Source organism: Tauraco erythrolophus, chromosome 3 (assembly GCF_009769465.1).
Source record: "Tauraco erythrolophus isolate bTauEry1 chromosome 3, bTauEry1.pri, whole genome shotgun sequence".
Taxonomy (NCBI): domain Eukaryota; kingdom Metazoa; phylum Chordata; class Aves; order Musophagiformes; family Musophagidae; genus Tauraco; species Tauraco erythrolophus.
In genome coordinates, this window is record NC_141467.1 from 50229408 (window position 1) to 50244407 (window position 15000).

The 15000-nt window shown below is 37.8% G+C and overlaps 1 protein-coding gene across 2 annotated transcripts in view; it reads left to right on the forward strand.

Annotated features, from left to right (window-relative positions):
* Nucleotides 1–15000, forward strand: part of MYOM1 (myomesin 1) — a 75548-nt gene that overhangs the window by 13972 nt on the left and 46576 nt on the right. For both annotated transcript variants that reach the window (XM_086609222.1, XM_009987363.2), the window contains exons 3-10: nt 1345–1555; nt 3277–3434; nt 7198–7290; nt 8221–8309; nt 8442–8504; nt 10087–10251; nt 10838–10999; nt 14462–14603. In XM_086609222.1, the coding sequence (XP_086465348.1) occupies nt 1345–1555; nt 3277–3434; nt 7198–7290; nt 8221–8309; nt 8442–8504; nt 10087–10251; nt 10838–10999; nt 14462–14603 (1083 nt within the window). The remainder of the gene's footprint in view (nt 1–1344; nt 1556–3276; nt 3435–7197; nt 7291–8220; nt 8310–8441; nt 8505–10086; nt 10252–10837; nt 11000–14461; nt 14604–15000) is intronic.

The window sequence follows — 15000 nt, forward strand, 5'->3', positions numbered from 1 at the left end:
TGAGTTTTCAAAATTGTCTTTAGAAATCTCTGCCACATCTTTGCAGCTTCAGATGACATTTAGCGGGAGGGAGTTGACATACCCAAGTTAAGGGAATCTAATGCTTTTAAGGATCATCCTGTTAAAGCAGCATGAAACACGGAAAGTTCAAGGCAGAGTTTGAACTCATGAGGGAGGTCAAAGCTCTATGCTGTTAAGTTTTTTAGTCTTTTGAGCAATTTTTATGTGTAATTAAGTTTACAGCCCTTTCCACTGCTTGTCTGTCTTCCATCTCACTGAACTGATTTCATAGCCCAAAGATAAGGGACTGTATAGTTAATTATGGGCCTGAATCCAAATTTTCTTGAGTGTTGAGATATGCTACCATACGCGTAATATTAGCAATCTTAAAGAAAACAGAAAAATGTCATTCTTCCTAATCTTTTTGCTTTGTAGCAGTAGTGCTTTATGACAATATAGTGAGACTGTGCTTGAGTGCATTCTGGAAATAAACAGAGGCTGCTCTCTCTATAGTATTTGCATGATGGCACTTGATGAGAACTTAAACAGAACCTCTTTTCATTGTGCCATCTAATGTTACCCTCAAGTAACTAAACTCAGCAGAAGGATATTAATGCTTCTCCTTAAGTCAAGGTAGTCTCTATTGTATATGCATTACTATAGCATCTATAACGTCCTAACAGTGCCAAAAATTATGGCTGCAATGGTACTTCCACATGTGCTTATGGAAACAGGATTGGACTCATTGAGAGTAACCGTTCTTTGCATCTCGCCTCTATAGAAAACCTGAGGAGGATGTTTCAAGAAAACCCTTAGTCATCTTCTTAAAACATTTGGAAGAACAGCCACCCTACAAAGATTACAGGATTGATTTTCTATGCATAAAGAGAACTTTTTGTGATAGACAGTAATGTGACTTTTTTTTTGTATAAATCACAAACGAGGACATTGTTATAGAGCTACAATTATCTCCTGCCCCTTTGGTAGTGTTATTATGAATGCTGGCAGCCGTAAGTCAGTAACTGAAGATCTGTGTATATGCCTTACACTAACCTTTATAGTGATGGAGATAAGAAACCACAACAGGATAATGGTTAAACTGGAAATGCGCACGGTATAGTTATACAGAGAAGCACTGAAAAGGACTATGACTTCAGAGAGTGGAGTACTCAGTCATTCTGCAGTACCCTTCCATGTTCCTGCTTTGAATACACATGAGACTATAGTAGCAGAAATACGTTATGAAAGAGTGTTGGCCACTGTAGTTGGCTAATTTGATAGAAATAAATGGAATATGTTCTCAGCATTTTCCAATGGGATTCTGCTTTTTAAAAATTCTTTCAGAGAAGTGAGTATCAGTGGGATCACAGACACGGAAGAAGAAAGAATTAAAGAAAGTGCTGCATATGTTGCCAAGAGGAACCTTTTTGCCACAGGTGAAGGAGTTAGTGTCAGCAAAGTGGCCAAGTCAACTTCTGAAGAGGAACATCATGAAAAAAAATCAAGGAAAGTAGCAATCCGAGAGTCTGCTGAACGTGTGGCCCTGAAGAAAACGGTAAAAGAGTAAAAATGAACATCTAGGCTGTAAACAGCCTGGGTCATTTTTGTTTGGTGTTTGTAACATGCCTAGCGCAACAGGGCCCTGATTTACACCATGGGCAATCACAATTATGGTAGTAAAAAACCAAAGTATTTTCAATGACTCAGAGTCTTGTTATCTTGGGGTTGGGTGGATAAGAAAAGAGCTTCACTGCTAAAGGTAGGCACTGGGGACTCTTCCATTGTGCTGGGAGAGAGGAAGGGAGAATGGGGCTGGGGAACACTCTTTGGTGTGTCATGCTCACACCTAGTTAAATGGCACAGCATCTTTCACCTGAATGATGAGGTAGTTACTGGCAGAGAAGAAAGGTGCTAATATGTGTATCTTGCCAATAAGGAAATGATGGAGTAATTTCTGGATTTTTATGGCCTGGGAACAAGCTTATCTGAAGTGTTTACCCTAGGGCTTTAATCACAGGGTGTAAATTAGGAAGGGAACTGCCAAAGACATCTGGAACTGAATCTCTAATTATGGGTAGCTTTGATATTACTGTGCAACTTCTTAAAACGCTCAGAGGATAGTTACAAATACGTTATGACTAGACCGGCGAAATGTATCAAGTGCAAATATGTTCCATTTAGTAAATTTATTGATGTTCTGAGCAGAAGAATTGGCAATACGCTTATAAAATATCTTCATGACATGAGGTTGCAAAGGGTGTAAACACTTTGAAGGACAAAGTAAAAATTCAAAATAATCTCAAATACTGAGAAACAGCGAAGGTGAAACTTGATAACAAACAATGGAAATTACTACACATTGAAGGAAAAGAGCAAGTAAACAAGGAATGCTTGGCTAGATAGAAATACTGGAGGATCTAGGAGTTATAATAGATCACAAACTTAATGTCAGTCAATTTAATGTCAGTTGTTGTAAGAAAACAAATGCCACCCTAGAGTGTATTAACTAAAGTATTGTCATTAAAACGCAAAGGGTAATTTTTTATTGTGCTGGAGACTGTTGGACCTCTGATAATGAGTAGTTACTGTTTTATGAATGTTGAGGACAAGTAGAGCCTGTCCAAAGCTGAGAAACAACAAGTGTAAGGAAAATTGGTATTGCGCAGTTTATAAAAAACTGAGAGGATTATGAAAGCTGTCTTCTATTAATAACCTTAATACAGAGAACAGTAATTCTCCATATATGTTAAAGTTAAGGTGGAAAATAAATTAGTGTAGTTTGCAGAAAGCAAGATTTATAGTATATTGGGATTTTTTTTCCAGCTCTGTGGATAGCCAAGCAGTTGAAACAGTTGCCCTGGGATAGTGAAAGATCCCATCAGCAGGAAAGGTTTGAGCACAGGTCTGTCAGAGATGATCTAGGTGTACACAATTCTGCATTACAGCAAAAGGACAGAAGACATTTGAGTTTCAGACTTATTTCACCTTTCATTCTGTACTAAAAAAATAATTAAATGTGCAAAATTGTTTTACTTAAGAGTAGCTTTAAGGGAAAAAAAACACAGTAAAGTCAAATCTAGCTATTTTGGAAGGAGAACTTGAAAACTTTGTTTTCTCTCTCTGGATAAGATACATACATTAAGTACGTCTATCTGAATTTTTAAACAAAAATTGTGTATTTTGTTACTACTCTTTAAAAAAAAAAGTAAATGCTTTTTATGTATTAATAGTTTGCACTTATAACGGCTGGTTTTTATAATCACGTTTCTTTTCCAGCTAGAAGAGACTCAGGCATTCCACAAAAAGTTGAATCAAGATAAACTTTTACACGCTCCTGAGTTTGTTATCGAGCCTCGTTCTCACACTATCTGGGAAAAGCAAAATGTGAAATTTCATTGCTCTGTGGCTGGCTGGCCAGCACCCCGCGTTACATGGTAAGTTTGTATATCACTGAAAGTCACCACATACATAGCCGGTATCTGAAGTCGTCTCAGTGATTATGGCATTTTTTCAGGAAACATACACATTCAACAAAAAAAAATCAAGTACAGAGGCCTGTCAAACACTTTCAAGTCACCTTGTACAAAAAGAAATCCAAACATTAAAAGACAAAATAATGCTTTGTGTAACAACAATATGAATATATAGATTTTTTTTTCATAGAGACATCCAGTATATTCTTTCTGTCTGCTGATGAAGGAAAAATAGCAGTTTAATTTACTGCCAGTACTATCCTTAAAATAATGTTTTCCAAATATTTTTGTTTAGTCTACAAATGCCATTAATGTCCCTGAAGCATTAAAGCATGTTTTGGTTAAGAACTAGCTGCTTGGCTGCTGAGCAGTTATGGTACTGAATCTCCATGAAACTCTAATCTCCTGATGCTGGGTGGTCATAGTGGACACAGCATGATTATTTGAAGTTAAAGACTGCAGATAGATCCAGGACCATCCAAATCTTCTGAAAGTTTTGAAGTCTACCGCAAACTTTCTATTCACTTGAATGATCTTTAGACTAGATCTTTACTGTAAGAACTTGAAATATACTCTTAGTCATAGCTGAAGGTCTAATTTGACTAATGAACAAAGAATAAGCCTGCGTTCATCATTAAGCATTAATGAGGAATAAGTTCTATGGAGATTCTATTTGTAGAGGCAACAGTAAACATCTACTATATCATGATGCTAAGTGATACTCATATCATTTGCAATTTACTGCTTGACTTTCTTAATGGACTCTGTGTTTATTTAGGTCTTAAAAACCTTAATCTCAGGGCTTGGTGAAAAGTGCTACTAAATGGTATATTAATAGGCCATAGCTGATACCTATGAAGTCACTTGGTTTCTCTCCTTAGACAATGACAACCATTAGCCAGGCTCGGAACGGACACATTTTTCCCATTGCGTAAGGTTTGCGAGTGCCATGTTTTGACATTCCTCCTGGAGAGGATTCCAGACAAACCCTTTGGGTCTGGTCTCAGCTGGACATCAGGAGTGGTCAGCTACTCTCATGGCTGTAATCCAGCTCTGTAACCTGAATCCTAACCAAGAATGCAAGAGCTGGGCCATTTTCAGTTTAGTTGAGGTTCACCTTATCCCAAAATCCTGACGTGGTTAAACCAAGCCTTCAGCTACCTGCCTTTGCTCTCGCTGTGAACCAGCCTTTCATCTAAGTGCTAAATGTGGATAGTGGAAATTAATACATCATTTTACCGTACACCTGAAAGGGATTTCTATTCACCACAGGCTACTCATGGAAAAAGAGAGTTCACAGCCATTTCAACAGGTGTCTTTGCTCTGAGATACAGAACAGTGCTGACCTGGATCTGTCAGCTCTCATTCAGCACTTCTAACAAAATGTCAGTTGTGTATTCTGAACAGTCATTCTTTGTATAAGCAACGGAGACCTTTTCATGCCGTGCATGATGAATTATAAAGCTTCATGAACTTTCTCTAAAGAAAACCTTACTATGTGATGCAGCTGTTCTGACTCTTCTGGAAAAAGCATATGGAAAACACAGGACATTTGAAACCAGTAGCAGAAAGCATAAACTATCAGTGCATAACGACAGTGGGAGATTGCAGTCCGACATTAGCTAATGACTTGGCTGTTCTGGAATTTATGTTTCCCAAAATAACAAGTGGTCCCTCTAACACATGAGCCCTATTCTTTCTATAGGTGAATATAAATAAGTGAAAATTGAATCAATTATTTGTTACTAACTTGATAATGAAGACAAGAGAAGCGAAAGTCTTCTCACTGCTGCTTGACTCAGCTTGTTTCTGCACAGCACTGCATGCTATTGAATGCCCTTGCTGCCGACAGGATCCAAGGGTTGCCCAACTCTTTGGAGAAAAGTTAGATTATGGAGTCAAGTACCATTTCACTGGATCTCATATTCCCTGGAAAATACTAGGAACTGATGGCATTATTCTATTTTCCAAACTATTTGATACACTACATGAAATATAAAGATTCCCAGCTGTTCCCAGGCAGATCAGTCTAGGGGGCACCATTGCACAGATGAGGTGAAGAGTGATAGTGAATGGATTTACTCTTAGTGGATCCATGTATTATTCTTCGCTGTAAGTCAGGATAATGCAGTAGGAGATTTGCAATAAGGTCAAACCACAACAAGCATCTCTGCAACTGTTTGAAGTCTGGAACAGAGGACATTGTTCTACATTGAGTCTCTTTTCATAGACATCTTGCTGAGAGGAAGATCAGGGTGAAAAACATTAGGGTTTATGGTCCTCACTTTGGCACTTGGAAAAATCCCTTTATATGTCTATGCCCAAATATTTGTAGCCAGGGAAATATTCTTTATTCTGCAACACTGAAATTGTTGAAAGGCAATTTTCAGATTTATTGTGGGTATAGCTTCATCTTGAGCCATATTAAACTAATAGCATTTTTGGTAAAAATAAAATAACTTATTACTGACTTGTTTGGTCAAGTGGGGCATGTCACTAGCAGCAGAGCAGTTGTCTTTTCTGATTGAAAATCATGAGAGAAACTGACCTTTAAAATCCAAAACAAAGAAGGAAACCTCTTTGACTGAATATCTGTAATGACTTATGAAGGTTTTATTTAAGCTACGTTGAAGTAAGAGATGAAGATACTTTTATCTATCACCACTTATATTTCCACTTCCCTTATACACGCACCTTATGGAGCACAGGGAAAGCTATGCTAAAGGAGAACATATCTTAGGGAACATTCTTTCATTATAGACCTCATATTAATCTCAAATGTACCGAACACAATTCAGTGTTTAATTTTATTAGACTCCTATCGCCAGTTTGTTCCCTATTAATAGTGATCACTTAAGACAAGATTCACTCAAACACACCATATATTGTCCAGAAAATGCAATAATGGGTGAGGAAGAATCTGCTGTGAACCACTGAACTCCCCCTCTGTCATTCCTAAGCTGTTTATATAAATTCTGAAATTAGCAGTGCCAGCTCACTACTGATCAATACTGGTTTATTCCTTCAAATTACTTACTGGGAATTTTGAACAGTTAACTTTTCTTACCTGAAGATATATCTTTACCAGAAAACACTCCTAATGTATAGTTGTAAAGGCAGAGAAGTACTTGGTAGTACAGCTGTTGGCAGATCCCTTGCTGCAATGCACTTTACCATCAAGACAGTTGTGTTTTTTTTTTTTTACCAGTCTAACCCCATTTGCCTTGAGGTTTCTGCGAACCTAGCTATGCAAGTAGGAAAAAAAAAGTTAATATTCTACCTGAAATGTTTGTGACTATTCAGGTTTTAAAAGTAGATGAAATATGAAAACCAAACAAACTCTATATGATACCTAGTAGGTAAAGATGCTATAGAATTTTCATTGTTTGCAATTCACAAAATTCTGAGATGTTGCTCATGTGGCTTCTCAACTCCTTTACAAGCAGTAACCTGAAATTCATGGTAATATAAGCTAATTTTCACCCTGTTCGATACTATTTTCTCCTTTCAATTAGAAAATGAAATTCACCTGGAGCAGGTCAAAGAGAAGGAAAGAGCAGTTGAACTTCTTTTAATAATGTCTTTCCAGGAAGTTAGACTAGAGTTTATCTAGGAGAAACATGCAGAAACTGATGTTCTATTTCAAACACCAAACACTTGACCTTTTGTAATTTATAATCATACACTTCTGTTTGTGACACACTGTTTCTTTGCTTTTCCCTAGGTACAAAAACAACGTGCCCATCGATGTACAAGCTCACCCTGGCAAGTATATAATTGAAAGTCGATATGGGCTGCACTCACTGGAGATTAGCACGTAAGGGAGTACCACATAATTTAACAAATAGTTCAAACTGAAATTTTTTTATAGATTGAGACCTGCAAAATGGAAACATATTTCTTGGGGATGTAAGATATATGAAGTAGATAGCTGAGATGAATGCTGTCTACTAATTTTGAAGCAGTTCTGGTTTTCCTCAGTAGAGGAGATACAATTCATCTAAGTAAGTAATTTATTTGGATTATTCTATTTATGGCTGAGTCAGAAACGTGTGGGACATTTGTGATTACTTTTTCCGTTTGTCTGCTGTGTGAGTACAGTTAAACATGAGAAAGATCTAGTTCAGAGTAAAAATATGTGAGTTAACTGTTTTTCAAATATAGCAAAGTTCCCGATTCTTACTGAAATGAGGAACGGAAATGAGATGTCCTCACTTATGCAGAAGAAAGATCTTTAACAGTACTCATCCTCCAAATGAGAATTTTTTGCAGTCCCTTTACATTAAAAAACATTAAAAATGTGAGACCTAATTACCTAATTTGACAATCAGCAACAATTTAGATTTGACAACTTAGGTGCTGGTAAGTGCCCTTTGGAAAACTTTTATGATATCTACCATTTCTACAGCTTCCACATTAGGCATCTCTCCATAGGAGAGAGTAAAATAGAGATAACATAGAGATAACATAAATATTATCAGATAGTTTTTCCTACTTCCATTGTATTCTCAATTTCAATTCTGCAAGTAATATTTGAAAAGAGACGTATATTCCAAACATTGGATTTTTAGCATGGAGAAAAACTCAATGGCTACAATCCATTCAATGTCCAGCATGTCTGTCTCCCAAGCTTTTTCTTGTTTGTAGATTTTACACAGATTTCTGGGGTGATTTTTGATGTAAAACATAGGAGAGGATATGCCAAGGAGTAAATGGGTGCCATGCCTAATCATTTGTATCATTTTAGATGTGATTTTGATGACACTGCTCAGTATCGGGCCTCTGCTATGAATGTCAAAGGAGAAATTTCGGCTTATGCTTCCCTTGTAGTAAAGAGTAGGTTTGCAAAGTATTTTCTTCTTCTTCTTTTTTTTTTTTTTTAAGATGCATATTATGAATTTGACTTTTGTGACTCAGAGAACTTTTACTCTTGGTGATGGTGATTGGAGTTGCTCTTTTTCTGTCTAGGGTACAAAGGAGAACTTGATCCAAGTCTTTTGCATGCTGGAACTGTTTCCATGCCTCTGGGCCGTAAGTTACAATATATGTTTGTTTGACACATCCATTTACAGTTGTGACATCATGACAAATGACTAAGAAGATTTTGTAACATTAGTTAAAAAAGAAGCAGGTCCGTTTTACAAAGGTACTGAACTTTACAATTTCAGACCGTGTTAGCCTCACTCATAGGAGAAAATGGCACTGCCTTCTGTGTCTAGGGCTATTTGCTTATATGAGAAACTTCATTTTAATATTGGCCTTGGCTGCAGAATAAAATCTGTCAAAGAGCGGGACACTTAATCTCTTGCAATATGTAAACCATGGTCTGGAAAAAAGCTGGGGGGAGGCATGTGTGTGAGTAGAGTAGTTGACTTAATCATTCTTGTCTGCTGCTATTGCGATTCCATGCATTGCAAAAATGTATAGGAAAGATCAAATAGCCAGAATCCCATTCGAATATTTTGGATATATCATGGTAAAAATTGTAGTTTGTTTTACTTGAGACTCTCACATTTTCAAGTAATTTACACTATTGTATAGATACTTCCATGATGAGAAATGTTAAGACAATCCACAGCATATACCATGTGTATGAAGTGCCCTCAGGCTCCTGTGCATGGAAGCCTTGACAGATGAGATTTATGGACATTTCTTCTGTTGTAGCAGCACAAATAGAATCAGGGATATTCTGCAGAGACATACTAGATGTCATTTATATACCAAAGCTCCGAAATAATAGAAAAAAGATTATGCATCACATTACAAAATGCAAGGCCACAAGTTTCCAAGGTGATTTGGGATTTATCACTTGGTAATGGGAAAGGAAGATCATGACCTGCATATGTTCATTGATCTACTATTGTAGGGCAGTTGTGGAAAAGAAAAATGTGACACTAGGTTTTATTAGCTGAGCTGTTTTCTACAGACATATGGAAGTCCCTGTGCCATGTATGTGCAGCACAAGTGTAAGGTACTTAGGATATTCTGTCTGGAATACTGCATAACTCAGGTCACACGACATGAGAAAAGGTAAATTCAGGAGCAAGTACAGAAACAGGCTACTTGAATGCCTGGGGGAATGGAGAGCTCATTTTATATTAAGAGCCTTCCCAAGAGGCTTATTTAGCTTATAAAAATGAAGGTTGAGTGGAAACATGAGTGCCCTGAGATGGAGCAAGGAGTTAAAACAGGGAAAGAAAAGAGCCATATAAACTAAAGACCAGCGTGACCTAAAAAAATCATTAATCATAAACGGAAGTCTGTTTAAGTTGCAAACCAAACCTTATGATAAAATGATAAAATACTGGATCTGAAATTTTGGAAATTCTGGAATGAAATTCTGCTGGAACCTCTCCCTGATAAAATGAACTAGCTGTAAAAGCTAGAGTTGTATGAATAAAGAAATAGTTGATCCTCTGTGATAGTAAGGGCTTGGGTTATTTGACACTGCAATTACCTCTGAATATGACTGCTGAGTATATATATTTTTTCTATTTATATCTTAAACTTCAGTATCTGAACTTGTATTCAAAATCATTGAGTACTTTGGTTACTACTCTCGTCACAGAAGGAAAGAAAAAGTAAACAGTCAGATTTTTTTTCCCTTATGCAGTTGGCGTTACCCCTCATGGCTATGCTTCCAGGTTTGAAATCAGCTTTGTTGACAAGTTTGATGTAGCCTTTGGGAGAGAAGGAGAGACAATGAGTCTGGGCTGCACAGTTGTCATCAGTCCTGATATCAAGCGCTTCAAACCAGACATCGAATGGTACAGAAATGGTGAGAATGCTTGACAAGAAGAAATAGAAACTTCTCTAATGTAAATCTTTACTTATTTTGGTATATGTGAACACTCTGATTTGGTCATCACTTTCTCAGATTTCTAAACAGTGATATTTTCTCTTTTTTGGTTAAAAGTTTTTCAGAATTCTGCATTTTGAAATGGAACCACAGTTAGAAAACAGACAAAGCACTGTGAAACTGTCTTCTAGGGATTTTCTCTTTCTTAAAAAAAAAAAAAAATTAGAAGCATTTTGATCAGCTCCAACATCTACGTGGTCTATCTATATAGCCCACATAGCTTTTTCTATTTATTTATATTCTGAGATATTTCTTCAGTAGTTGCACAAATGTGTTGTGCAACAGCTGATAAAAAACCTGTCGGTCTCTGAAGTTACACTTTGAAAGTGAAGACAAAATTGGCATGAGAGCAGAATTAACTGTAACTTATGATTGTCTTTGAAGATTTGAAGTTGCACAATAAGAATGATCTTTTGTGTATTTCCAATCTATCTATTTCCCATATTCAGAATTTATTTCTCAGTATATCCAACTAGTTCTCATTATGAAATTCTCTAATTTCTAGGTGTTCTTATTACACCATCCAAATGGGTCCAGATGCACTGGAGCGGAGAGCGAGCTTCATTAACACTGACTCATGCGAACAAGGAAGATGAAGGCCTTTACACTCTACGAGTGGTGATGGGAGACTACTATGAAGAGTACAGTAGTTACGTCTTTGTTCGAGGTAGGGTATTGTCTTGTGAATGAAACTCACTAGAGAAATGAGGAAAACACTGGCAAAGTCAGTCTCAGCCACTTTTGGTCCTTTTTTTTTCTGATAAAAAGAGAGTAATTATTTTCTGTTAATAGATTCTAGCAATATAGCTTCCAAGCATTATCTTTGGAAAAATTATATGCATACCTCAAACTTTAGTGTCACTAGACTGCTAGAAGCTTCTAGGTGCTGGAAGACTTCTAAACCACATTGTCATTCTGAGGAGGAAATTTAGGGCATTGATGTAACTTCATTACTCTTTCCCCATTTCAGCCTGTGAAGAGTACTGAACATAAGTCATAAGGAGGAAAAATCTACATAACAGCTTAAAAATGTGTTTTTGTAACCATTGCACTGCTAGCTAAACTGCCTTGTTTTGATCCAGATTTTATGTGCCATTTGAGGGGTTCTCTCTAATGTACAACAGAGGAAAAAATACAGTAGAAGGCAAATACAAAGGTCTACACTTGGGGAAGAATAACCTCATGCACAGGCTGGGGACTGACTGCCTGGAAAACCACTTTTCAGAAAACACCCTGGAGATCCTGGTGGACCCAAGGTGAACATGAGACACCCATGTGCCCTTGTCGCAAAGGAGAGTGGCATCTTGGGCTACATTAGGAAGAGCATTGCCAGCAGGCTGAGGAAGTGGTCCTTCCCTCTACTCAGCACTGGGAGACTCATCTAGGGTGCTGGGTCCAGTCCTGGGCTCCCCAGTACAAGAGAGACATGGACTCACTACAGTGAATTTAGCAAAGGGCTGTGAAGGTGATTAAGGACTTGAAGCATCTCTTAAAAGAGGAAAGGCTGAGAGAGATGGAGCTGTTCAACCTGGAGAAGAGAGGGCTTAGGAGGAGTTTATCCAAGTGTACAAATGCCTGATGGAGAGGAGTAAAGAAGACAGAGCCAGGCTCTTTTTAGTGGTGCTCAGTGTCCGGACAAGAGGCAATGGACACACACTAAAATACAGGAAATCTCATTTAAACGTAAGGAAACACTTTTTTTAGTGCAAGGGTGGTTGAACACTGGAATAGGTTACCCAAACAGACTGTGGAGGAGATACCCAAAACCTGATTTAACAGAGTCCTGTGCAATCAGCTCTAGCTGACCCTACTTTGAGCCAAGGGTTTGACTTAGTGATCTCCGGAGTTGTCTGCCAATCTCAACCATTCTGTGATTCTCTGAAATAAAGCAGCAAAGTGCAGAATTAAAACGTAATTTATCTGAGTGTTATTTGCTTGTACCATGAAAAACTTCCTTGAATTTCTATTAGAGAAATATTTCTTTAAAAGGAGCCATGGCTATCAGGTTGCATGTTGATTCTATATCTGTCCCAGCTGCTAAAAGCAGCTGAAGCATGCAATGCTAATTCAAAAGGCTCTGGAAATTCCTGGCTCTGAGATCATGCCCAGAATGGCACTGTGTTGCCAAGACCAGCAGAGCCGTGTGAGATAACAGCCTGTTCAGAAAATATGACTGAAGCAGATGTTTTCATCACCTGAAGAAAGAGTCTACTGAAATGAGCATCCGTGACAAGGAATAGAACTTGTCTTTCTTGCTTTGTTTTAAATTGTGCTGCTGTATAAATAAATGATCACCCTTTGTTCCTGTTACATCTTCTACCAACGCAGGTATGACCTGATTACAAACCCACTACCCCTTTCACAAGAGTATCTTACTAGCCAATCAGCGTGTTTGCCAAATTCTAATTGGATTAATTATATTCTACCTTCCTACTTAAATGGTCCCCACAGTCTCAGTTGGCTAGTATATTCCTCACTGCTCCTCCTAAATTGTAGGCAAATTCGCCATAAACGGCTAGCTGTGGTATTCCAGCACAAGCTCTTTCTGTGTCATGTGTAGAAATCCTTGTGTGTCGATGGAAGGAAGCGATGCAACAATCAGGCTCATAACACCAGGTCTTTAGATGGGCTTTGAGAGTGTGTGTGACTCTTCTGCCATGGCTACAGGTCACCATTTGTCAGCAAGCGGTTGGGGTGGAATCCTAGCCTCCCTGAGGCTGATCAGCAATGTTGGTTGTCCCAGCTGTTGCCCAGTCTGTCTTGGAAAGAAACTGTGGTGTCTCCTGTTAGTCAAGTGGTAAATACGGGCAGTTAAAACCTTTTGTACAGAGATCGCTTATGACATATTGTTATTACTCATAATGTTCTTGCTATTTTGTTATGTTAACTGGATTGCTTACCCTGTACGCTATCATTTTTAAACATGCACCGAGTTAGCTGTAATTAGAACCTGAACTCAGTAATTTGGCACGGCTTTAAAAGCTCCAAGTGATGCTACTCTGCCTATAAGAGAAGACACAGTGTAAAGTGTGGGGTTTTTTTCCTGAAGATTACTGGTTTACTTAATGAAGTATGTTAAATGCTCTTATAAGGCATTTTTTTCTGAAATTCAAAAGCATAAAAAATAGGGATTAATTTATATTGTAAACATCAAACTGTTTTAAGAAGTCTGGGGTTTACATGGAATGTATGAATAATATTTATTAGCAAAATATTTTTTCTCTTCAGGTATATACATCTTTCTTGTCTCAGTCAGGTCTTCTTTTGAAGTAGCGAGCTTGAAAAACGCTACATGTAATTGTACAAATTGATGTTACTCTGCAGAGAGGCAACCTCTCTTTGAAAGTCTTTCATACAATCTTCCTGAAAAGGTTATTTTTCTCTACATGAAAATTACCCCATCTCACAAATCAGACTCTGACTGTGCAAACAGCAAAATTCCCCAGTGCCCAACACTGTGCTCTGTTTTTCAAAGCTTTAGATAAGATATGTCCAAAAGTTGATGCTGGAGTCAAAGTCCTTTGACACCAGCAGTCACAGATTTGTGATAAACACTTGAAAGGAACAATGTGTTCATCCTTATGAAGGTTATATTCCACAATGATAATGTATGTGTAATATAATTAAACTTCAAAACATGTTAATATCTTTGCAGTTCATAGCTAACCAAAACCAAACAATGAAGAACTATGTGTGGAGATAAGATATTTAATTCAGTGTTGTATAGCCAACGGGTGAATACCTTTGATTGAGCCATTGCCTGCTGTAAGGCAAGATATCAGCCTCTTTTTCTAAGTAGAATAGCAGGTAAATATATAGTCTGCCAAGTTTTTAGTTCAGCTATGGCTCTGGCAGCTACCTAACCAGAATGCGTGTTACTAATTTTATTTAAAATGCCTAGGTGAATTACATTTACAGTATGCTGTAACATATTAAGTGTTTGTAAATGTGGCAAAGAGAAAACCAAAACCTAGAAAAACGCTGGCAAAATAAAACCAAATACTTTTTGAAGTCAGTAATGAAACTTCTTTTTTTTTGGCTCAGAAGGAACATAATTCAATCCCTAAAGATTAATAACTGTGAAAGAACTGTGGTTCATATTTGGATACGTATGTCTCCATCCTCATAGATGCTGATGCTGAAATCCCTGGGGCCCCTGGTGCACCACTGGATGTGCAGTGCTTAGATGCCAACAAAGATTATGTCATTGTCTCCTGGAAGCAGCCAGCTGTTGACGGAGGAAACCCCATCCTTGGATATTTCATTGACAGGTCAGTGAGCATGCTGGACTGGAGAATTTGTATTGCAGCTCATCCTAACTCCAAAACCTAAAAGCACATTGAAAAGCATGAGATAAACTGGTCATCGTTATTTTCATTCTTGTTGCTGGCCAGAAGAAAACGACATTTTTTTGGTTTAGATTGGCTGGGCCTGATCTAACTTTCATGAAAATTACTATATCATACTTTATTTAACTACTTACAAAGGATTCTGCGAGACACTGCCTAGCTCAGCCCTCGCTGCTTCCTGTGAGGCTTGAGAGGCCTCAAGACGTTGCAGTTCGGTACCTTACAAGATCAGCTCCTTCATCAGGGAGCTGTGGCTCCTTCTGTATCAGTGTTCTCCCGCCACTTTCCTAATAGTTACCATGTGCCAGAAAGCAAAATT